General features: G+C 43.6%; 1 protein-coding gene across 4 annotated transcripts in view; it reads right to left on the reverse strand.

Annotated features, from left to right (window-relative positions):
* MCC (MCC regulator of WNT signaling pathway) overlaps nt 1–24,973 on the reverse strand; it is a 392,983-nt gene that overhangs the window by 103,215 nt on the left and 264,795 nt on the right. For all 4 annotated transcript variants that reach the window (XM_027605212.2, XM_027605213.2, XM_027605214.2 and 1 more), the window contains one exon: nt 4,805–4,918. In XM_027605212.2, the coding sequence (XP_027461013.2) occupies nt 4,805–4,918 (114 nt within the window). The remainder of the gene's footprint in view (nt 1–4,804; nt 4,919–24,973) is intronic.

The raw sequence follows: 24,973 nt of genomic DNA on the forward strand, positions 1-24,973 counted from the left end.
CATAAGTTAAAAAGTTTTCTATTATCCTCTACCATCCTCTGCATAAGTTGCTCTGTCCTTGTAGGCTTAAATTTTAATAAATACCCTCCTGGTCATTTAAAAAAAAAATCCAAGACTACAGTACATGCCAGCTTCCAGTTAAGAGCTTTCACAATTTCTTTCCTCTTAAAAATTAGTCCCACAGGGGCACCTGGGTGGCTCAGTCAGTTAAGCATCTGCCTTCGGCTCAGGTCATGACCCCAGGGTCCTGGGATCGAGCCCCGCACTGGGCTCCCTGCTCAGTGGGGAGCCGGCTTCTCCCTTCTCCCTCTCCTTCCTGCTCATGCTCTCTCTCTCTCTCTCTCTCAAATACATAAATAAAATCTTTTTTTAAAAAAAAAAACCCTTACGAAACAAAACAAAAAAAGGCATTAAAAATGTTTTAATACACCAGACCCCACTACTGAAACATCATATTGTTATCTTTCCAGCTTTTCCTATCACATTTTTATTACTCTTATAATCAGAAGGAAAATATTGTAAGTTTTCATCCAAGTAGAAACTGAAAGTTTTTGTCAGTACAACATCCTATATGAGGAAAGAACACTGCGGACCTTGTCTTGGCTCTGGTGCTAAGCTACTCATTTGACCTTGGGTAAGCAAGGTAACCTCTCTGGGATGCCTGACAAATGTGGAAGTAGATGATCTCAAGTTTTTATAAAGGGTCTCTCCTCCCTACTCAAACAATCTACGATTATGAGACATGAGTTTTCAAAACTTTCCACAGGTCATCTAGACCAAGGACTGTGGCAGCCTGGTTTTTAGAGCTCTCTGAATTCCCACATAAAAACAGAGCACCTTACTCAACAGAACCAAATGCTCGGAGACAAGGTATCCTCTTGAACAGCAAAATACAAGCAAGTAAGGACAAACACACACCATCCACAAGCCCAAAAGGGTGTCTGAATGGGCAGAAGCAGTGGAAAGCAGCAAGGCTGGTGGACGTGAGAACTGGAAAACCCCAACATAAACAGTCAGTATAGGGCACCTGGGTGGCTCAGTCGTTGAGCGTCTGCCTTCGGCTAGGGTCATGATCCCAGGGTCCTGGGATCGAGTCCCGCATCGGGCTCCCTGCTCGGCGGGAGGCCTGCTTCTCCCTCTCCCACTCCCCCTGCTTGTGTTCCTGCTCTCGCTGTCTCTCTGTCAAATGGATAAATAAAATCTTTAAAAAAAAAAAAAACTACCTCCACCTCTTCTTTAAAAAGAAAAAAACAAAAAACAGTATACACAGGAAAGTGAGGAGGGCCCATTGGAAAAGAGAGGCTAACACTAAGAGGGATTCTGCCTGAGCCGAGAGTAAATGAGGAAGGGGCCCACAGTAAGATCTGAAAGAGCTAAAGCAGCTAGTCCCTGGGAACTCTCAAGATTGGCCCCAGGACTTGCTTCCAGGAGGAAAACCTGCTGACAGTGGGATCAGGATTGAACAGTATGGAGTAACAGAAACAAAGGAAGAAACAGATCCAGATAGAAGTAGGTGAGGGGAACAGAGCCAGGGTGTGTCAGAAAGCAGGCTGCCATATTTTTTTTTTTTTAAGATTTTTATTTATTTGAGAGAGAGAATGAGAGAGAGAGCGCACATGAGAGGGGGGAGGGTCAGAGGGAGAAGCAGACTCCCTGCCGAGCAGGGAGCCCGATGCGGGACTCGATCCAGGGACTCCCCGATCATGACCTGAGCCGAAGGCAGTTGCTTAACCAACTGAGCCACCCAGGCGCCCGGGCTGCCATATTTTTGACGAAGTGAAAACAGAAGACTAAGCTTTATGAACTTATAAAGCCATCTTAAACCCTGCCTCCTCAAAGTTCAAGGAAACTATTTTTCATATAAAAATGAAAAATGGAGAAGTACTGACATCAAATTCCATGCAAAGCTATAAGAAGGAAGAAAAAAAGAGAATATATGCCTATATACCATGAAAGCATAGCACAAAATGGAACATCCCACCCCTCAAAAATCCCAAACAAAGCCCACTATTTCAAAATAAGTTAAAAGACTTTGGAGATAAAATGATATAAGACATGAAAAAACATAATTCAGAATTAGAAAATTCATACGATAACAGAACACAGGAAGAAATAGAAATAAAATAAAAACTCATTTCAGGAATACAAACTAAACTAGAAGGCACGCGAGAAGAAATAAACCCAACATATAATGCCCTGAAAGGAACAGAGGATGAACAACAGGAAAATCAAGTAAAAAAGGAGAGACAAGATGTGGGTAGTGAGATACTGAAAACAGGCAAAAAAAGATCTAACATACAAAGAATAAACATCCTTGAAGAAGAAAATCAAAGCAAGAGAACTAATATTAAACATTAATTTTTTACAACTTCCCTGAAATTAAAAGATTAAAAGAGATAATCAAAAGAATACCCAGCAAACCTCAGACTATCAAACCAGAATGACTAAGATAAAGAATTACTCTAGGAGGGGCTCCTGGCCGGCTCAGGCAGTGGAGCGTGCGATTCTTGATCTCGGGGTTGTGAGTTTCAGCCCCACGCTGGGTGTAGAAATTACTTAAAAATAAAAACTTAAAAAAAAAAAAAGTTGCTCTAGAATTACTAGACTTAAAAAAAAGAAATAAAGAAAAAACATGCCGTGGACATCTAGAGTCAACGTCCTGTGAGGCAAAGAAAGCTGTATGATCAGACTTTGGGGACCACACTCTATGCCAAAAGAGAATAAGGAAACGTATTCAAGTAAAGAGGGGCCAAGGGCTTTCTATCCAGCAGAAATGTCTTTCAAGTCCGAAGGGCACAGAACAGACATACTGTTAATAACGAGCAAGAACCTGGTGAAGATTATTCCGAGTCCTCCCTGAGGAATCTACTAGAAAATCCACTCCAGGCAATAAACGAACAAATAAACGGAGGAACACAGACATAAGGACCGTGGTGAACACTAACTATATCGTTACTTAGAGAAGCCTAAATGAGGACGAGAAGGGGAGAGGGCAGGATGCAATGGCCAGATGGTCAGGCAGGTGGATATAAGACAGCTGCAAAAAATGGGGAGTGAAGAGAGCGTAATGCAACAACAACAACAAATTACCTTCTTCTCAGGAACCGTATCTGTTATGGCAGGAGTAATATTACTCTGAGGCTGTTCATAATATGGAATGAAGCAAGTAAGTAATTATGGAATATTCTAATTCAATCATCCTCGGTAGCATTAAGAACCACGACTCTGTGTGTGAAAGAAAGGCGATACAGATAAAATATAGAAGAAGCTAGGTAAAAACTATGCTGTAGTCTGAATTTAAATTGGGTCTATTAGTATGAACTCCTAAGGTATTTTATCTTAAAAGTTATATGTACATGCAGAGGTAGATAAATAAGGAAATAAAGAATTTCCTGGCTACGTCTATAAAAGAGGCCTGAAAAAAAAATGACCAACCTAGAAGCCATAAGCACTCTTGGCACCCAGATTGTGGTCTTTTTTTTTTTAAAACTTCTTTTTTTTTTTTTTTTTTAAAGATTTTATTTATTAGAGAGAGAGAATGAGAGATAGCAAGCATGAGAGGGAAGAGGGTCAGAGGGAGAAGCAGACTCTCTGCTGAGCAGGGAGCCCGATGCGGGACTCGATCCCGGGACTCCAGGATCATGACCTGAGCCGAAGGCAGTCGCTTAACCAACTGAGCCACCCAGGCGCCCCAGATTGTGGTCTTAAGATACTATTTTCTGCTGAGAGAAGTAAGAGTTACTCAGAGAGCAGTTACTGCCAGATTTGGGGCAAAAAATATACTAGTTGAGTCTGGACTAACTCCTGGGCTCATGTCAAAAGACTCAGAAGCCAACCTGAGGAAGTTCACTTTGGCCAAAGATAATACGAGTTTCTGTAAGGAAAATAGTTACAGTGGAATGAAACCCCAAATATATTTAAATCTGTAATTTCATAATAATAGTTCAAAAAAATTATTGGGCAATTTCAGAGGATCATAGGTAATTTTCTTGAAAAATGTTAATAGATGAAGAATTCTGCTTTTCCTCGACGAACCACTGTTTCAACAAATCACAGATGATGGGAGAGGTCTCTATAAAAGCATTCCAATTAATGAGAAATGGTACAACGGCAATATCATCATTTGTAAGTCCTAATAAGTCAGTGAATCAATGAACATAGGCACTGAGTATCAACAGCTGCTAACATCACAGAAAATGAGACAACCAGACATTATGTGCCTCCTGGTAAAAACAACAAATCCCCTCTACAGTCTTACCAAAGGGGCCAGACATGAATTGACTGAGCCTCTGGGTCCACCTGCCATTTTACAGGAACTAAAGGGGACGGAGGAATGTGGTCAGCTGTACGGTGAGTGTATAATCAGCAACATCCAGACTGTAGGGAACTCCACAAGTCAAATGGCAGGTTTCTAACAGATTAATTAAAAAGCAAACAAAGAATGGAAGCAAAACCTATAAATTAAGAGATTCAAAGGAAACCCAAAGTGTTTCAATGAGCAAGACTAAACTCCACTATCAAGGGACATCTAAACTTCAGTGATAAAGTGTAAAGAGACAGGAAAAGGGACTAGAGGAGTCACGGTGGTGGTCACCTTGGTGGGAGGGAGGGTGCGGGGACGGGACATAGCAAGGACCTCTGGGATGGCTGGCAAGTCCTATTTCCTGACCTGGACGGTGCTTATGAGAATGTTTGCTCATTACCCCGTAACTTGATTGGCCGGAACTCCTCGATCTATGTTTTATTTTAAAATAAAAAATACAAGAGTTAAAAAAAAAAAAAAAAAACTCCCCAGATCCCTTACCTGCGCCTTGGCTAATTTCTTTTCCAGAAGGTCTCGTTCCCGCTCCGTTTGCTGCAGACGTTTATTAAGTTCCACTATATCTCCCTTGAGTGATGCCAGGGCTGCCAAGTGGAGCTGTGGCAACAGAAAGAAAGGAGCGCAAGGTTAGATCCTTTGGCAGAAACTCGTTCCTTCCCTGTAATTAGTGTGATCATATAAAAAAACAAAACGCCTCATCTCCAAAGGGTGCTATTAAATCAGGTGTCGGACAGGCAAGCCGGGTTATGTGGTCACTGGGAGAAAACTCACGTGTGGGCAGCAGGACCTAATTTCGGTGGTCACATCAGGATAGAGAGCAAAGCCCTCCACTCTAAGGCCTTTCCCTCGGTTACTCAGCAAGGATGAGATTAATTGCAGGTGTGGGGCCGTGGGATTCTCAACCCGAGCAGCAAGGAAGGAGAACCACATCAGCTTTGACCTTTGGCACATATGAAAGTTGGACAGGGCAATTCTATCACCCATCCTGCTACGTGTACAGACAGACCATGGGGCCTAGGATTAAGAAAAACTGGGAGAGCTCATTTTTCTTTTTTTTTTTCAGATGGTCTCCCCTTAAAGTTGGTCCTTTATTTCCTTGCCAGCTCATCTTTCCTCATTGTCCCCCAGACAGACTAGATTGCCCAGATGCTGCTTCTGGGCTAGCAGGCTGACTCGCAGGAACAGAACCAGAACTCTGATAAATGATGCTAGGAAAAGACACACCAAGAATCCCTCCAGATCTCTTTCCCCAGCCAACTCCCTCAGGTTATCTGGAGCTACAAGGAATGTTCTTTAACACATTAACAAGGGGTACCCTGCACCTCCAGGATCTCAACGTGCTCAACTTCCGAGCCTAAAACCTGAGCTTCGGCGGCACCAAAGCTACGCCATGTGCCTTTTGTGGCTTTTCAGGCCAATGGGTGGAGCTCAACACCGAGGTCCCAGAGCAGCACCCTTCAACCTTCTTTGCCCTCTGAGTCACTGCTTCTCATCTGTCTTCACTGTCAGCTCCAGGGGGAGTGCAGACCATTCCCTAGCCGAATGCCACACTACATTTGGGGGAGTGACTAGAATCAGAACAGACCCTCCCTCCTGAGAGGTTTTTAGTAGCTTCTGCCAAGAGAGGTTAAAATAAGGAGTGAGCAAATAAACATGATCTTTAAAGATGGACATGGTACGACGGTCCACAGTTCAACTTTGAAGATTTTAATTGCAGGTTTAGAAAATGCCATGTGGGCCGGTAGGCTTGTTGGGGTGTGAGGGGAAGGAGGAGATACAGGGCAGGGTCTGGGCTTTCAAAGCAGTTGTTTATGTTAGACTATAACAGCAGCGACTATTCGCTTACTTGCATCAGGGCTACAACCAACAGATCAATAGTCGATCTGAAATCAGGAATGCCTGAAATTTAAAAACGGAAATGTCAGGCAATCTGGCGGTGTTTGCCTTCTCATGTAGGGGTAGGACTGCTCGGAAAAGGTCACTTTGGGTTTCAGACACAAGGTTTTGTGTGATGAAGTCTCAGCACAAATACCACAGTGTTCCCATTGTACAATCTTTTTGAGGCCGTTCGGCTTCCAGTAGGGCGGAGAGGGACACAAATTCACTCCCTCCTTAGACGGCTGGGTACCCACCCACCTCCGCCTCTGAACTGTCCATCTGCAGATTCTCCTTCAGCGTCAGACATTGTGGTCTGTTGGACATTATGTTAAGTCTTGAGAGAGGCTTTACCACCTCTCCTCTGGCAGGAAGGATAAAATACATATAGAGATGAAATGTTCCTTAAGAAATATAGGAGTAGAAACTAAGATCCCAACTCTAAGCTCAGAGATGCTTCCTCTCTCCTATATCTCCCTCCTACTTCTGGGGAGAAGGACTACCTGAAGGACTTGGGGGACAATTAGGAAGGCAAAGCTGACAGAGGAAGCTCTAAACTTCATGTTAACATCATAAACTGGGCCAGATGAGGGAACACGTAGAGTAGTACATGGCAGAGAGGGTCCAGGATGGATCATCCCTACCAGGAAGAGGACCCCGCTTGGAACAGATAACACCTTTGGGTCTTCCAGATTGCCAGAAGATGCATAGGATGTGCATTTGGGGCAAATCTCTTCGCTTTCCTGGATGGAAGATGCCTGTCCACAAAATGAGAATAGACCAGTTGTTCTTCACCTTCCCTGGGTCACAAATCCCTTAAGAATCCATGCAGGTGATGGACCCTTCTCCTAGAGAAGAGTAAAGATTTGGGGGTTTATGCATGTATTCCATCTAGTTATGGTGATGACACATTCTGGAACCTTTCCATGGACTCCAAATTAAGAAACCACAGAGGCCACATAAGTTTTGTAGACCCTCTTGTGGGTCATAATCATAGTTGTTTGAGTGGGGAAAGGGCCCTGGGTACTTGACATCTCCCATTCCCCATTTGCAGGTAGGACCTGAAACCCAGAGATTGACTTGCTCACTCAAGCTCCCATGGGTAGCTCAGCACTAGCACCAAGGCCACCACTGCCCTTTCCCCACTGTATGATGTCGTGACAGTAATTCTCAATTTTGTATGAAATTTTTACTGAAAATATTTCCCTCTGATTGCAGAAGAAATAAAAATGTAACAGAAAACTAAATCAGAAAGAGAGCATCCTAACATTTTAGTGGTGGCCTCTGGATGGTTTCAAATTTCTGGGGGGACATTTTGAGTAACTTTTTTAAAAAGTTTTTTGTTCAATATATTTTTAAGTGTTTTTTTTTTTAAAGACGCTTTTTATTAAAGAAACAAAAGAGTTGTGACTCTATTTTCTGTATATGTAGAGCTGTAGCATAAAAAACTGTAAAGGGTTCTTTCCCTTCCTTGCTGCATGCATCTCCCCCCCCCCCCATAGAAGATAAAACTTTAAAGAAAGGGGGGAGGGTAGGATATACACGTTCCCGAATGTTGCTGACAGTTACTCAGCAGAAACTAACATCAGAGGGCGGGAGGTAGAGTGGGCAAAGCAGGCAAGTCACAAGACGTGCTGCTTAGGAGGGGGCTGACGGCACCCCCTTACTACCTGATGACTGAGCACGAGGTGCGCTAAGTTCTCACCACAAGAAGTTCCCCCCATTAAGAATCCAGTAATCAGAGTAGCTTGACATCCCTTCTTTGTGGGCTTCCTCCCCCTCATTCTGGCAGACCTGCTGGTAGCCCTGGGAATTCAAAGCCTGGGGAGTGTGAGAGCAATGCTCCAAGTAATAGGATACAACCTGGGCCCTGTCAAGGCAAGTACAAAACACTAAGAAGGATAGGGGTCTCCGGGGGAAATTTTTAAGAGAAGTAACAGTGGGCTTAAATCCTGGAAAGACAACTTTACCAAAGCAACCGAAACTGTTAAATATATATAATAGGAAAATTATATGTATACCCTTTCTGGGGCTCTCTTTACTTATTTTCTGGTTTTGGAAATGGCCTCTAATTTGAGTCAGAGCTTCAGACACATGACCCATAAAGAACCATTAAAAGAAGATGTTTCACTCACCAAAGAGAACAAATATATACAATGTTTGGAGTCTGTGCCAGTGTCCTTTCTCTTTTCTTTCTTTTTTAAGATTTTATTTAGTTGACAGAGAGAGAGCACAAGCAGGGGGAGCGTCAGGCAGAGGGAGAGAGAGAAGCAGGCTCCCCACTGAGCAGGGAGCCCCATGCGGGGCTTGATCCCAGGACCCCAGGATCATGACCTGAGCCAAAGGCAGACGCTTAACTGACTGAGCCACCCAGTCTCCCCTCCAACTCATTTTTCTCTCCTGCTCCACAACAAGACCCCAACTTTTAGCTGGTCATATTATTGCTGCTCAGCTAAATCATCCCAGTTCCTAGCTCTCCCTCTGCAGGTGGAGGTGGGTGTAGTTATGTGACCAAGTTCTGGCCAATGAGTTGTAAGTAGAAATATTATGGGAGATTTCTAGAAAAAATCTGAGAGAAGCCATACCCTTTTTCTCTTCCTCCATCCTTGCTGCTTGGTACATTAATGTGATGGAAGGAACTCAAGCAGCCACCCTCCTTCATAATGATGAAGACCACACTCTAAGGAGCCAAAAGTTGCCCGAGCCCCTATAGCAAGTTTGGTAGAGTCACCCCTACCAGCTTTGGACCGCTGACTCCAGACTTGTGGAACAGAATAGCCAGCAACAGACCTCTACTGTATAGGCCACTCTTATGTTGAGGTACTCTGGCAAATGAAGTTGATCTAATCCTAATTTGTAAAGAATCAGATAAGCCTGGCTTCAAATCTCATTTATGCCACTTGTGGGTGACTTGTCTTTAGATAGCTTATTTAATCACTTTGTTATAAGGCTGCCCCAGAGACAAATGAGACTGCATCAATAACTCGCCTGGTGTCTGGAACCAGGGAAGCACTCAACAAATGCACACATCCTCTTTTCCAGTCAAGTTTTAAGTCAACAGGTTTCAAGTTAACAGCCTTCTCAGACTAAGCCCCATCAGAGGTAGTGAGGGTGACAACTGGCCAAGTGAGCAAGCCAGTCCTGTCTCAGAGCAGCTTACTTCCTGGTGGGTATCAGCACGGGCGTCAGAGACCAGGGCTGCTCTGTCCGATTCTGCTGAAGTCCTGAGGTTTATCTGAAGGAGCTAACTGCTGGCCAAGGCTCTTCAATCTCTGTGAAATTTTTACCCGGGGCCTAAGCAAGGTTGGGATGGGACTGTGACATTTCCTAAACAAATGTGGGTCTAGTGCATGAAGGATATAAATCCATACTTACCTCATCGTTCTGGAGATATGAGGCCCTAAGTCCCCAGGCTCCTTGGAGACCTGCCTCACATTCATTTTACAGTGTATATCCAAATGAAACTAAACCACGTGGAAATTTGACTGCAAGATAACTGTCAAAATGGTCGTTATTTTTGGATGAAACCCTACTTGCTAACAGTTCACTGTTCAGCTGGCTGTCGGAACAGGCCCGCTTAGCCTCGGACAGATAAGATGTCCAGCCGCCAGGGGCCTGGGTGAGAAGCCAGCAGGGCCTTCGTGATGGCCTCTCCTGGTGGTTCCTCCCAGGCTGTGTGGATAGATGTTTCTCCTAGTACACCTTGGCCATGAGACAAAGGGCTTCACACTTCCTAAGATGCCTTTTAAGCCAGCAGCCCAGTGACTCAAATGAGTCTCCCAGACATCACTGTGTATTTCCGTTTATAAAGCACTTCTCCACCTTGCTACTACTGACAACAACAACAAACACAGGCCCACACTGTCCCATCTACACGGCACTCTCCCTTTATCAGCCCATTGGATCGTCCCCATCGCAGCCCAGCTCTGGGGCCTACAGGATAGCTAGGCTTCCCCATCTGCGGAGGGACAAGTACTTTACCCCAAGACCATGGTCGGTGAAGGGGATCTAGGGCCTGAATCTAGGCTGCCAAATTCTAAGTCCACCATTTTAACTCATCTTTCTGGGACTTTGGTCTATTCTATTTTTTTTTTTTAAGATTTTATTTATTTATTCATGAGAGACAGAGCGGGGGGAGGGGGGGGGAGAGAAGGAGAGGGAGAAGCAGGCTCCCAAGGAGCAGGGAGCCCGACGTGGGACTCGATCCCAGGACCCTGGGATCATGACCTGAGCCAAAGGCAGACGTGGTCTATTCTTTAATAGTACTGTCTTCAAAGGGCCAAAGGCTCCCACAGCCACACTTAAGACAGGGGAATGAATTCATTCCCAGAGTCTCCAGCCAGAGACAGGCAGCGTGCAGGCACGAATGGTGGTGATGGCAGAGCCGGCCCGCCCCACGCTGGCGGCAGGTAAGCTCATCCAGGGCCAACTGTGCTTATTCTCTTTCTTTCTTATGTGCTCTGGCTACTTGAGGTGTTCCTACCCGTCATTCACTGCCAGGGTATCCCTACTTCCTTCCCACTACGTGATGATAGGAATTACCATTCTGTCCTAACTGAGCCACCTGCCTTCCAAATACAAGGTACACCCAGTTTCTGCTTAGGTTTTGTCATCACTTGAGTGATGACAATGGGTAGTGCCAACTTATTTCACCGAGTGAACTGTTTTCTTCATTGAAGAGCAAGAAACAAGCACAACTAAACCTTACTGAACACACACACTCTTGACAGGTTCTGCACTGTTTTCTATATATTACCAAACTGAATCAGCTGCAGAGTCCCGCAGAAGAAAGGCAGTGCAAACCCCAATGCCAGCCTCTAGGAATGGTTTGAGAATTCCAGACAACTCAATAGTAACAACAGAAGTCACAATATTAATAGCTACCATCTGCTGAATGTTTAATGGGAACTGGTGCTTGGGCTAAGTGAATTTCATGCAGTATCTCATTTAATCCTCACCACAATGCTGTGAGACGGTTATTCCTACCTCCTTCTGACAAGTGAAGAAACCCAGGCATAGAGCGGGGCAGGAAATCAGCCAGGGGCAGAGAACTGATAAAACATAGAAGAGATGCTAATGCACAGACACTCAGAGCTCTAAGCTCTGCTATGTGCCTTGCTGGCACTTCCAACTCATTACACCACTGTTCTCCCTTTCTTGTGGGATGCATATGTATGTGCATGTGCATGTATGTGGGAGGGTGGACGTGAGGTAAGAGATCAAACGTATGCACTGGCAGGGGCAGGGACATGGGGAGAGGCAGAGTCAGGATCTCCATGGATGGGAGGAGCAGGGAGAGGGGGCAGGGGAAGCCCTCTGGCAGCATGATGACACTTGGGGCTGGTAGTCAGCTCAGCTCTGAGTCTGGGGGAAATCTCTTTAACTTCCTGTGCTTTGCCATCCTCCTGAGAAGGGTTTGTACCAGATGGTCTCTAAGATTCTTCTGGTTTTAAACCTGTAAGCGTGTATTCCTGGCACATTTACCTCCCCAGGCCCCACCCTGAGGTCTGTATTTGGAGTTCTGTGTATTTTATTTGCCCACTAGTCCCAGAAAGTATCTGCTAAAGCTCACCATATAAGGAAGCTTCACTCTACATAGAATTGATCAGCAAAGACCTTTCTCCTAGAAACTGAAAGGGCACTCAGAATCACACATAATCTTCCCACTGGCGAGGGAAATTGAGAATATCTAGTCTAATTCCCTCACTGTAAAGAAATGAAACAGACCCTGAGAAACAAGGCTCATCAAATCCAGATTTCCTCATTCCCCATCCTGAGACTTCCCACTCTCCCGTATGACAATCCAGGAGCTCCTGGGTAGTGAATAAATGTATCTATCCCAGTCCTGTCCTTGGAAATAGCAGGAGACATCTGTACACCAGCAAGCAGTCTCATTCAGCTTCCACTCCAAGACTACCCACATCCCGGATGCTCTAATTCAGATACACAAAGGACAAAATCCCTGGCAAAAGGGTAATGTTCCCTTCCAAACAGACACAGTTAGGCCTGTTCAGTGGCTTCCAGGACTGGAACATTCCTATTTATTGCCAGAACTCCAGCTAGGGGCACCTGCTGTGTAGTAACGTCAAGAAAGGTTACTCATGGCCTTGAAACTTAAAACTCATTAAATATCATCTGCAAGATTGTTCACTGCAAATCACTTTTTGCTGCCCTACATCAACTCAAAAAGCATCAGCCGTTTGTCTTTGATTTTACCTGATAATTTCATTGAGAGATCAGTGGCCCAAGTTACTTTTATACCTCTGTTGAAATTCAGTTGTTGAAAACAGCATTTAAGTCCTCTTCAACATGGTAGCACAAAAATATCATTCATACAAGAAAAACCGACCCCATCCAAGGGTGCTTGACACAAGTGGTGGTGCCAAACCACAAAGCAGGGCCCAGGTACAAACCATGAGGGCAGCCACACCTAAAGCCACTCTTTCTCTGCCTCAAATAAATGGTCAGGGAGATGGCGCTCAAAAAGGGGAGGTGTCCAAGATTGGCCATCCCAGCTTTGAAGAAGATCCTCAATCCCACCCCATCCATGAACATATGCTCCTATAAGAATAAATCATATCATAATTTTTACTGGAAATATTAGCTAGCATTTGGGTGCTTACTATGTGTTAGTTGCTATGTTAAGCATGTAACATGCACTTTCTCTATCATTCTTCCCGGAACCTTATGAAGTATGCACTGTTGTTAACCCCAATTTAAAGAGGTCAAAATTGAGGCTTAGAAGTTCAGCATCTTGTCAAACTAGGAAGTGGCAGAGCCAGAATGAAAGCCCAGGTCTGTCTAATTCCAGAGCCCAGTTCATAACCGCCATGCCTCATGCTTTGCAACTGACTATCATAGCACTTCTGAGATCCTCCCAAATCCCCCATGAAACTATTGAGAAGATAAGGTCTGAGACAAAAGGTTCTTTTTTAAAAGGGGAGAGCAGAATTGCAAAATTAGCATGGGGAAAAAGACATTAATTCTTTAAAACTTCCAACATTGAGAAATAGAAGACTACTTAGCTGATATCAGACATAGGAAGTTATCAGAGAAAAATTAATCTCCAGCTATTTCCACACCCTACAAGATGAAGAGGAAAATGTGTAGGTGAAAAGCTAAATAAACAGCACATGGGAGGAAAGGTTAATTTAACTGATCTTCAAAAATAAAAACTCAAGCTCTCTTCTCTTTCCCATTATCATGGCGTGTGCAATTGACTGTTCCTCATCATGTCTTCTCACGACTTGCAGGATCCAGCGATTCCTGGCCAAGAAACAAAAGCAGTATCGCCCCATCCCCCAGTGGATTTGGACAAAAACTGGTGATAAAATCAGGTACAGCCCCAGGAGGAGACACTGGAAAAGAACCAAGCCAGGTCTACAAGGAATCACAATGACATGGCAGGCGTATGCACGCCCTATCAAGTTCACATGAGATGGCACACATGGTCATGCTCTATCAAGCTCACTTGCTCGTACCTTATCACTCTGTAAATATCACGACCACTTGAGCAACTGGACATGTTTTACTCAAAAAATGATTTTGCTGTTTCTGTGCTTCCATACTAGTAGGCTGGTTCAGTAATATGTGAGACCGTTGGTTGGAAAAAAATGATAAATTAAAAAAAAATCTTAAAGCTTTTATTTTTTAATTTACTATACAAATATAGTGCAATGGTTGCCAGTAAAAGTAAGTTGCTTAGTATTTTTTGCTAACAAATTCTTACTTTTTGTAGTGTTATTTTCAAGGGAAACCAAAATTACATGCATATACAAGGATTTTTGGAAAGAAACACAGAAAAAAAAAAGACACTGCAATAAACTGGTAGCACCCACTTAAATTTCAAAGGTGTGTTGCATCCTAATGACACACCATGAAGGAGATGAAGGTGTAACAATTAAATCCCACTAATCAGAGGACATGAATATTTCAGCATGCACTAAATACTGATGTGGTCCCTGAGGCAAAAACTCCCACACAGAATTATATGAACAGGAGTAAGAGTTCCCTGATAAGGCCTGCAATGTTCATAAATTTTTATATTGATCTAATTTAGCAGGTATTGAACTCCCCATTCTAGGGAAACCAAGTACCTTTAATGGTGAAACAGTCAATAAACTCTGCAGATCAGCAAAGGACAAGGTATGTTTACAGCAATACTTGGATTGCGTTGGAAGGACCCTCTTTTTTTACTGGATCAAAGACAGTGTTTTTTTCTTCAGAAAAACCGAAGATTTAGATTTGAGTGTTTGTGTGGATACATATACAGATACCTACTTATATATATATGCATGTATTAACACACACATGTACACGTGTGAAATTTGTAAGTATACCAGACTCAAGGCATGTGCTTTCAGATTTTTCATTAAAGCACAGGAGACAGCTAAGATGTTGACCACTGAAATATTCAATACGGTCATTTTTAAATGCATCCCCAACATTAAAATTACTTTAATATGCATTTAAAGATAATACCTTTCAAATGTTTGATGCCATAAACAAGTTCTCATTTCAGTGAAGGCATAGGCAGGAAAAGGCACGAACTTCTCCCCCCTCACCACAGGCTGCTGACTGATGGGTCATTTTACACTCACTGGTACATCTAATCCTAAGCAATAGGAGAGAGCAGGACACACACGTTTCAAATCTGCTCAAATGTTCTCGCCCATCAGGGGTCCTGCTGATTGTTCAGAGAACAGTGCATTCAGCTAAAGAGAAAAGGTCTGAATCTCCTCTCCTTTCCCAATCGCCTAACCCAGCCCATACTAGCTCCAACCAGGATTACCCTGTTCCCTGAAAAGGAAGAAAACGGGAGAGGGAGAAGAGGGAGAGAAAAAAAAAATGGCAAAAAAACTGTTTTGTGATTCAAGACATAGGTTTCACACTAAATAAAACAAATCAAACCCCAGACCTGAGTACCAGGTTCAGCCTTGGGTAAACTTAAAATTTTCCAAACCTCAGTTTACTCACCATGTAAAATGGGAACCATACCCAACCACAGAGAGCTGTAAAAATTAAATGAACATACTACAGGTAAATCACTTAACCACAGTGCTGCCCGGCTGAATGTGAGCCACAATGACCATCATCATCTTAATTATCATGATCATCATGTCACACGTTGAGCTTGCTAAAAAGTGTTAGGATAAAATTGAGCGTTTGCAAACAGTGATAGTAACTATTGTGTCTTCTTGCTTTTACCAACCCTGATTAAGCAATCAGAATGACTCATCACACTGAGGCTTAGAGCACATTAATCACAGTAATGTATCCTCGGTCTAAGCTTGTGCCACTGAATCCACGGCTCCCACGCAGTGGCTGCACCTGCAGGAGAGCACACAAACACGCGAGTCCTCAACAGCCTAGAAACTGGACTGGCCTCACGCCCAGTGTGTTCCCTGCTCCCCGACATCCTGACTCCTCATATCACAAGGTAAGAGAAGATCAAGAACCAAGTGGGACATATATAATGACCCCAAAATTAATTTTCATGAAAAGGTATCTGAATGGTAAGAAGACACAAGCCACTGTGAACAGGGATGTGCGTAAAGATCTGTTCATGACGGTAAAAAAAAGATTAGTTGAATAAATTGCCCGATGCGCGTAATAATACACTATGTTGTCAACAAAATAGAGAAATGTATATAATAACCTGGCAATCATGATTTCACATATGTATGTTCATTCCCGCAGGTCATTCAGATTGCTTTCCACCCATCCCCAACAGCCCTCTGGAACAAGTTTTCCTCCCCCCGCCCCATACCCACCTTTCACTCCTCTTTATTTTCCATAACGCTTATTACTACCTGACAATATATCATATAGGTTTTTTTGCTGACCCATCTCCCTCATGAGACTATGAGTTCCCAGAAGGCACACAAGTCAAGACACCAGGGATATAGCCAAAGCACAAGATGAACTAAGCCTGCCACGTGATAGTTGAGACAGTATTTATTAAATGGATAAATTGAAAAATTTTTAAAAATTAGGATAAAAGAATTTACATTATCCTTAACCCCACCACCTAGAGATCGTATCACTCGCAAATATGTGTCAGACATTGTTCTACAATATACTTAAAATAGCTTATGCAAAACAGTATGTTTAATATAGTACTCTCTCTTATACTTCAAACTCTCCAGGTAATTCACCATATTGTTAACATCCCCTCCACGTCATCAAATCTCTAGAACAATCCTCTATCCCTCAGTGCTCCCTCCAGCATGTCAATGTTCCTTTTGATAAGTACTACCTAGGACCAAGCACAGCACTGCAGACGAATTCTGACCAGCACACTTCCTATGAGCCAGAGACCATGCCAGTTGCCCTACATGGGTTTCACTGAATTCTCACCTGACAAGATAGGAGCTATTATTACTTCATTTTGCAGATAACAATCAGGGGCACAGTTTTTCTAGTACTTGAAACCCAACTCCCAAACTGACCTATCCCGTTTACCATTACCGCACGCCACCGACTGTGGGTATCAGGGTCACACGTTCTCAGATCCCACGATCTTACGCGAGCCAAGGGAAAGAATCGGAGGAGTCAAGATTGCAGAGTTGGATGGTGCCCAGCACCAGATGGTTTCTAGCACTGCTGCACAAACTGGAAAAGCCACTGGCACCAGAAGGGAGTTTCAGTGAGCTCCCCTGTACTCACTCTGACCGTGCCCGGCGCTGGAGGGAATGAGCTACAGTGCAGGTGAAGGGCAGGGCCAAAAAGAACCCATAACAACCCCCGTGCATGCAAGTGAGCCCTTCACCCCCCAGAGAGGGTGTGCGCCCCACCTCATCTGCCAGTGTTCGCCTGGCCAGGGTCTGGTGAGTGCTGCACAATCCCTTGCCAAATCACAAAGATGTCAGAACTGCAGCTGAAAGCTAGGACACAAGCAAGTGAGCCACAGACTAGAATCAAACACTGTGGTTTGAGTCCAGCTTGACAGCATTCCTGCTCCTTTCCTGTAAGGAGCCCTTGTCCTTCAAACGCACCCTGCCCTCCTGCTTTGCCTCTAGAAACCACAACACAATAGGAATTCCAACAGGTACATCATAGCTCAGCACTATTTTAATCAACAAGGCCTCCCTTTTTCCCCCTTTACCTACAAGGAACACATTTCATCACACACGCCTCGACGATTTTCTCTCTTACGGGTTTATTCCCCTTTCCTGGCCCCTCCGTTTCCGGACTAACTCTGAAGTGAATAAAGTATAGCGGGGATGGTGCAGATCTCACTGGCCACAGGCGGGGAGCTAAGGGCAACGTGAGACCTCCTGAAGCAGGGCTCATCTCTGCCCTTCTGCTGTCCTGGGGCTTCTGTAACAACCTGAGAGCCAAGCAGCAGACAGGATAAAGAGGCGGCCATACTGGAAGGCTGATGAAAGAAACGTTCCTCTGGGCACAGACACTCTTGAGTTGTCTCTGACGTTTCTGAACAAAAGGAGCCCCCAGGGAAGAAGGCACGGTCCCCCAGCCTGTAAGGCATGGCTAGCGACAAACCCAAGCATGCTTCTCGACTTAGCTTAATGATGCAGACAGAGGCGAACTATCTGGTTGCCCAGGAGGTGGGGAGGCTTTAGCACAGGGCCTCCTGGAAGTAAGGTGTTCTTTCATCATGTATTTTGCGTAGGGCATTGCTTTCGTCCCATCACACAGGTTCACTTGCAGACCAAATTCCTCCTGTGCTTATGAGGGAGGAGGAGCCTATTTTCCCAAACCCAAGAAGTTGGCCTGATCATTAGTTCAAACATGCCCATACCCAAACAGGAGGCTATGTAACCTTTGACTTTCTTAGCCCATCTAACCCCTCCCCAATACCCTTTGCCCTCCTACCTCCTTGTAGACAGAGCACTAGAACGCCAACAAAAATTCCTTAAAGCTGCCTTATTTTGTTTCCTGAGAACAGAAAGGCAGTGAGCAGAAAAAGTATTTAAAGATGCCTAGGCTGTTTAAGAATGAAATATTTCCAACCTAGATAAAAAGGTCAAAGGAAAGCCTAAATCTAGCAGCGACTAGAAATACTGCAGTTTCAACAATACAAAACCCCAAATTTACCCAAACTATTAAAGCTTAGCTTCACTGCTAAAGAAGTTGACACCGTCAGTTACTAGGCGTAGGACTAAACACAGGGAGTGGGGAAAAAAGGTGAGCAAGATTTTGCCTGGTATTTAGATGCAATCTCCTTAGAGGCTAGAGTGCATTGCTCCGTGTACTCCAAATTCTGAAATGCTAATTATAAAACTATGTTGGTGTTATACTTCAAATGCAAACAGCATTCCAAGATGGATAAACAGGATTACAAATCAAAAGCGCTGTGAGATCATCTTCCCATCAATCTCAATCCAGGGCAGCCTTTTATAAAAAATAATTGAGCTTAGTTCTGGGCTCCTAGAAAAATATCACAAATGTGAAATGGGATTATTTGGCTCTGAGGCAAGAAGGATGAAGGCAAATTAGCACTAGCTGACAGGCATACGATGAGCTCTTCCATGGAGAGTCACCAGCGTGTACAGCCCGAGATAATGAGTTTACATTTCGTCATGAGGATTCCGGTTTGCTCCCAAAATCCCTCCTGACACTGAAGTTGTTATGTCTTAGAAGGTACCACAGTGGCTGTGGAATTCTTATCCCATAAACCCTTTCAAGACAGGAGCGAGGCTCATCTCTCCAGGCTAATGTGGGTGCAGTCCTGCCTGGGAGTTTAGTCTACAGCCTCTTGAAATTCATTCCAGTCTGTTGATTCTCTCCTTTTACACCAACAGATGAGCTGGGGCAAAAAAGGTGAGTCAACACACAGAGCGATTACGGAGGACATTTCTTTTCATGTGGCAAAGAAACACAGAGGTTATTTCAAGGGAAGTACAGACCCCTCCAAGTAAGCTTTTTGGGGTTTGTTTTCTGGGTTAAAAAAAAAAACACCCAGCGATGGCGAGTGCTAAAGGGAGCAGTATTTACAGGAGCAGAGGTTCCCCGCTGTACTTTGGTCTGAGAATTAGGGCACTGACAAACCCACAGGGGCAAGAGCTACCCACAAAATGCCTGTGTCGGAACTGGATATTTAAAGTGATTGATATGTCAAGGAAGAGCTCCCCCTCTCCCAAAATAACAGGGTGAAAACGGTACAGAGAACTCCCCCCTTAAACCGCAATGGAAGAGATCTAACCTCCCTTTCTATCTTTAAAGCAATCTCTCCTGGGGCAGACACACCTAACGTATGGCATCAGTTTGCCCTTCCAATTCGCATCTTAAAAAAACTAAAATTATTCAGAAATTGCCTCCTGTCTCGGGATTTTTTTTTTTTAATTACAAAATTAACCCGCCTCATTCCAGATTTTACATTCTTTTGAGCAATGGATTTTTGTTCACAAAGAAAAAGTGGGAACATTTCAAATCATTTCCTGGGGACTCACAGAGCTGGAGAGTGTCCTTGTTAAGCAACAAGGGTAAGCTGACCTTTCTCGAGTCATTTCACGTACCCAGTGTGCATTAAGCCTCGGACAAGCCCCAGCAAGCCAATCTGGAGCTTATATGGAGTGTAGTACATGCTCACTTCAACACGGCAGCTGGGGAGCCATAAGGAATTGAGAACTTAAAATGTGGAGTGTTAGAATTTTGCTGAGTATGTGTTCTTTTTTCCTTATAAATTCCAGATGTTAAGAGTAGCTTCATAACCATTCAGACCAATGCTTTACATGATCTGTTCTTTGAAACCTTCTGAAAAAACATACATTTCTTTCTCCCACTGCATTTTAGGGACAAAAACACAGTTATTCGTGTATTTTAAGAAAAAAACTTGTAAAAAAGATTAGCCATGCCCCATAAGTTAAGTGATTTCCACAGAAATACATTAATAGAGTACACAGAATGATAAATCTATGCTAGGAAAGATGGTAATATAAAGCAGACCTCGCCTATGGCGAGTTCAAATTCCAGAATATACCATATGCACAAAACTCTTGCGGTTTCTGGAATTCCAAGCCTCCAAGTTTGAATAGGGTGCAGGCCCCAGCAACCCAAGCTTCTCCGCTGTGTCTGTGGTTTTTTATGAAGCCCTCTTAGTGGATGGGGGTGGGGAAGAAGAGGGCAAACGACTGGAGCTGGAGAGGGGGGAAATAGGCAGAGACCAAAGACTTGGCAACGCTAATTCCACACACTGCATTTTACCCCTTAAAGTCTATAAGGCAAAGACCCCTTGCATTTGGGCTAGACTAGTAACAATAACTTAGGCGGGCTTCAGCCCCCATAATACCCACCAGCATTCCTGTCAGCCTCTAATAGAAGCAATCAATCCAGGTAGAGATTGCATTGGCTAAGAAAATAGACAAGGCCAGGCCCCTTGTGCCCCCTGCCCCTGCCCCAGAGCATCCTGAGTCCTCCCTGTAGAGAAATTTTGGAATTGTCACCATTCCACATGCCTGCTGAAGAAGGATACTGATATGCTTTGCTTTTGTGGTTTTGCAGATAAGAAGGAAAGGGGGAAAAGGGGGAAGGAATTCAATCCAAAGGACAGGGGAAAGGAGAAATAAAATGGACATGCCATATACATGGAGGCAGCCATTAATTCTGAAGGAAGCCAAGAAACCCAGAAGGAGAAAGAAAAATAAGGAAAGAATCATGATGAGAATTAGCATTATAGGTTTAAAAAAAAAAGGGGGGGGGTCCTTTGGGAGAAACAAAACAAAACTTGAGAACCAAGCTCACAGATGCAGAGAACAGACTGGCGGTCGCCAGAGAGAGGGGAGAGAGTGGGGGAGGGGACAGCGGTGCGATGGGTGGAGGGAGTCAAAAGGTACAGTTTCCAGTGATAAAAAAGATTAAGTCCCAGGGAGGTAATGCACAGCATGGTGACTATAGTTAACAAAACTGTAGTGCATATTTGAAAGTTGCTAAGAAAGGAGATCCTAAAAGTTCTCATAACAAGAAAAAACAAAAACCTCTGTAATTATGTGTGATTGTGGATGTTAAGTTAGACATGGTGTTGATCATTTTACAATACATACAAATACTGAATCATCACCTTACACACCTGAAACTAACATAAATAAAGTCTATCAATTATACCTTTTTTTTTTTTTTTCCCCAAAAAATGTGCCATTTGAAAGACTTCTGGCAGGGTCCCTCCTGTGGCTAAATGTATCGAAGAAGTCTTCATCTCGTATCATCTCTAACACCAACCCCACACCCTCCCAGCCAAGCACACCAAGGAGCAGTCATACTTAGATAGTTGGGTAGAGTTGAGTTGTGGACTAAGAAACAGCTTGCGTTTGTTCTCAAAAAAGAATTCTCTCATTCAGACCTGGCCAAACTGCTCAGGTGCAGAGCCAAGGGGGTTAATGTTCAAGTTCAGATATTCTGTGCAGGTCACATTCTGGCCACGGGGAGACACAAGGGCGGGTTTCTTAAAATGCATTGACTTGCCCTCCTCCCCGTGACAGATCACCTTTTGAACTGCTGTGGGACGACCTAGGAGCAAAATAGAAAGCTCTGCAGCCAGGTACTCCTGTGTGAGTGTAGGGAACAATCAGAGGGCTGTCTGGAAAACAAAATGCCTCATTTCTTTAATAGTAGCTATTCAGGCAGCAAGAGGCAATTCAGGGACCAGTCAGCAAAGTGCACCGCTTGGGAGATAGGCATAAATGATATGTTGCTATCCTCCCCAGCATTCATACCTCGTCCAACTTCACTTTGGTTAAATAATGCACTTTCTTCCGGGGATGGCAAGTGCATGATACCTTGGCCACAGCCACCATGATAGAATGAGATTGGTCTACCCCAGATCTCAACTCCAGTGCAAAATGAGGAATTTTTATAAAATGCATAACATTTTTTTTTGAAAGCACAAGATCACTGACAGGCTGGTCTTCATGGAAAGAAATAATTAATGTGGTATCCACATTATTTTTTTTCTTTCTTTCATTGCAGCAACTACTACTTTTAAACAAGAACAAATGGAGCCCCAGGATGTACCTGGTCCCGTTATTTCTTTCATTTTTTTTTTCTTCTTTTTGTCAATGTACTTTATTTCTACCCTATGGCAGAAACATCCTTCTCTTGTAGGACTGGGCAATGTGCAATTTTCCCACCTCTCGGGCAGGAAGCCACATTGCTGAAAATTTCTGATGAAACACAACCACATGAATGATGGGAAGCTCACTGCTTTTTGTGTGTGCATGTAACTAAAGTACCTCAGGGACCAACCTCTGTGTACCCCCACCCATTCCTGTTGCTTATCTGTTCTGTGAAAGCTAATAGTCACCATATCCACTTCCCACGGATGCTGGGGAGAAAGGAAAATGTTTTATATGAAGGTTACAGGTTACAAGCACTATAAAAATGTTATATGATACAGTTCAAGGGGGGTATTTACTGACTTCTATATTTAACTCCTCTTACTTGGGTCTTCAAAATTCATCTCTCACACACTTTACGTTGCCTCTGTTTATAAAGTCGGCAAAGAAGTCCCCATTATGGACAACAGCCTCTTTGCTAATGGAGTCAGTGGTTACAGTATAAGCAAGCACCTCTGATGTATTCTGTTCCTACCAAGGAGACTTAAGAAGGGATCTGAAGAACAAGACTTGAAGTCTGAGGGTCAGGATCCACATACTGCCAAATTACTTGCAATACTGTTTTGCTAATAGGAGTCTCTTAAAGTAAAGAATGGGTGTCTGGCTCCCACACTGGGATCTCTGAACTCTGAACAGACACTTCACTGGAGTATTGGGAATGACTGCCCCTAAAGCTTTGGCTTCAAATATGTCAGGTGCTTCTGTGGAGCATTTTTGTTTTGTTGGGGCATTTGGCCATGACCTCAATGAATCACAGAAATTGAGTTCCTGCAAGTTCACTCAGTTATCTGCTTTCACACAAAACATCTTATCACAACTTAGTACGTCCAGCAGGAAGTTCCTGAGACAAATTCTTTAAGGCGTAACCACAGCATGGTCCAAGGTAATCTCCTATCAGACAGGGAGCCATTTTCTTAGCTCTGGAGACTAAAGGAAGGAGCACAGAAAATAGAGCAGTTTCATCACTAGGCTACTGATTAGTCTGCACTCCTGCCCCAAGATGTATTAAGGTTCTGTCTCGCAGTTAGCTAACAAGGGCAAAAATGCACAGAGAAGCAGAAGGTGGAAACCCCCTTAACCCAGAAACTGTAATCAGCGGCTCTATGTCCCCTATCATTTCACAGTGGTTCTTGGGCAGCCTCCAAAAAAAAGCAGCAGCCATCGAGAACGAATTCTCCAGAAATTGTGAGGTCTCAAGGCACACAGAGTTTCAGAGAGATCTGTTTGTCAACCGAGGAGTCATGGAACTCGGCGGTAATCATCACTGTTATAGGAAGCCCCACCTAAGGAAGGCTCTCCCTTCCCTGCCTCCAGGATCGAACTACCATCATTTGAACTTTTGGCCTATAGAAAATATAATGGAAGGCTATCCAAATGTGGTTGACTGACTTCAGGCACTGTGGGAGCCTCAGAATGAAAAGAATTATTATTTATGGAAAGGATTCTCTATGAAAACACATAGGAGGTGCCTGGGTGGCTCAGTCGTTAAGCATCTGCCTTCGGCTCAGGTCGTGATCCCAGGGTCTTGGAATCGAGCCCCACATCAGGCTCTCTGCTCGGCGGGGAGCCTGCTTCTCCCTCTCCCACTCCCCCTGCTTGTGTTCCCTCTCTCTCGCTGTATCTCTCTCTCTCTGTCAAATAAATAAATAAAGTCTTAAAAAAAAAAAAAAAAAAGACAAGACAGAGGATACTTTTCTCCACTCAATGAATGGAAAACAACAGACACATACCAGTGGACAATTCATACCAAATGAACATAATTCAGCTCAAACAATCCAGGTGCCTGACTTAATACTTATGACCAAATTCCACTAAAAAATGAGACAGGATTCAGAGCTGACTGCCACAGTTTCTGCCCATGTGACCACAAAACAACACAGGTAAACATCTCAGGTATCAAAATCACCTCTTTCAGATTATTTAATAGCCTAGGTAAGGTTTTGGAGGTGATTACAGCATCTTAGCTTCTTCAGCAATTCATTTGGATACAGAATAGGCTTCATCTTCCTTTCATTCCATATGTGATCACATACTTCCTATAGGTTTAGAACTGAGAAATCTTTACTTTCCATGTACAGAGCTCCCTAAGTAATCTTGTTGGAATAAAAAGGATCAGGGGTGGCAAATGCAAGAGTTTGCTCTTTCTCCACACCTTTTAAACATTGACAGAACCCAGAGCAAACCAGGCTACTGGAAAGAAGACCTCACCCATGGCCATCTGTCCATCTTGATGTAATTACCGGTGTACTGGATGTACCATAATTTAACCAACAAACCAGTTACTGGATGTGTGACCAATTTCCCTTGTATAATGCTGCAGTGAAGACATTAGGCAAAATTTGTCCAAAGCCTCTGAATGTGAAATTGCTTCCCTCACAAAAGCTGAGGAAAAGCTACTGTAGTATATACTTCTGCCAGGTGTATCTATTTTGCTTTACTTCCAGCAAATCTAGATATACCATGTAAAAATTCCTTCTGCCAATATGGTTCCAAAATGACTTTCAGTCCTCATTTCCTTGATTATGTGAGGCTAAGTTTTTTTCATAAGTTTATTAGACATGTGGCTTTATTTTTCTAATTGCCTGTTCATGTTCTTTGCCCATTTTGGCAGGATGTTGACTTCTTAGAGTTTAATGTGTATTACAGATACTCATCTTTCACCATACGTATTTGAAATTATTCTTTCCTAGTTGACTGTTCACCT

Source organism: Zalophus californianus, chromosome 5, assembly GCF_009762305.2.
Source record: "Zalophus californianus isolate mZalCal1 chromosome 5, mZalCal1.pri.v2, whole genome shotgun sequence".
Classification (NCBI taxonomy): Eukaryota; Metazoa; Chordata; class Mammalia; order Carnivora; family Otariidae; genus Zalophus; species Zalophus californianus.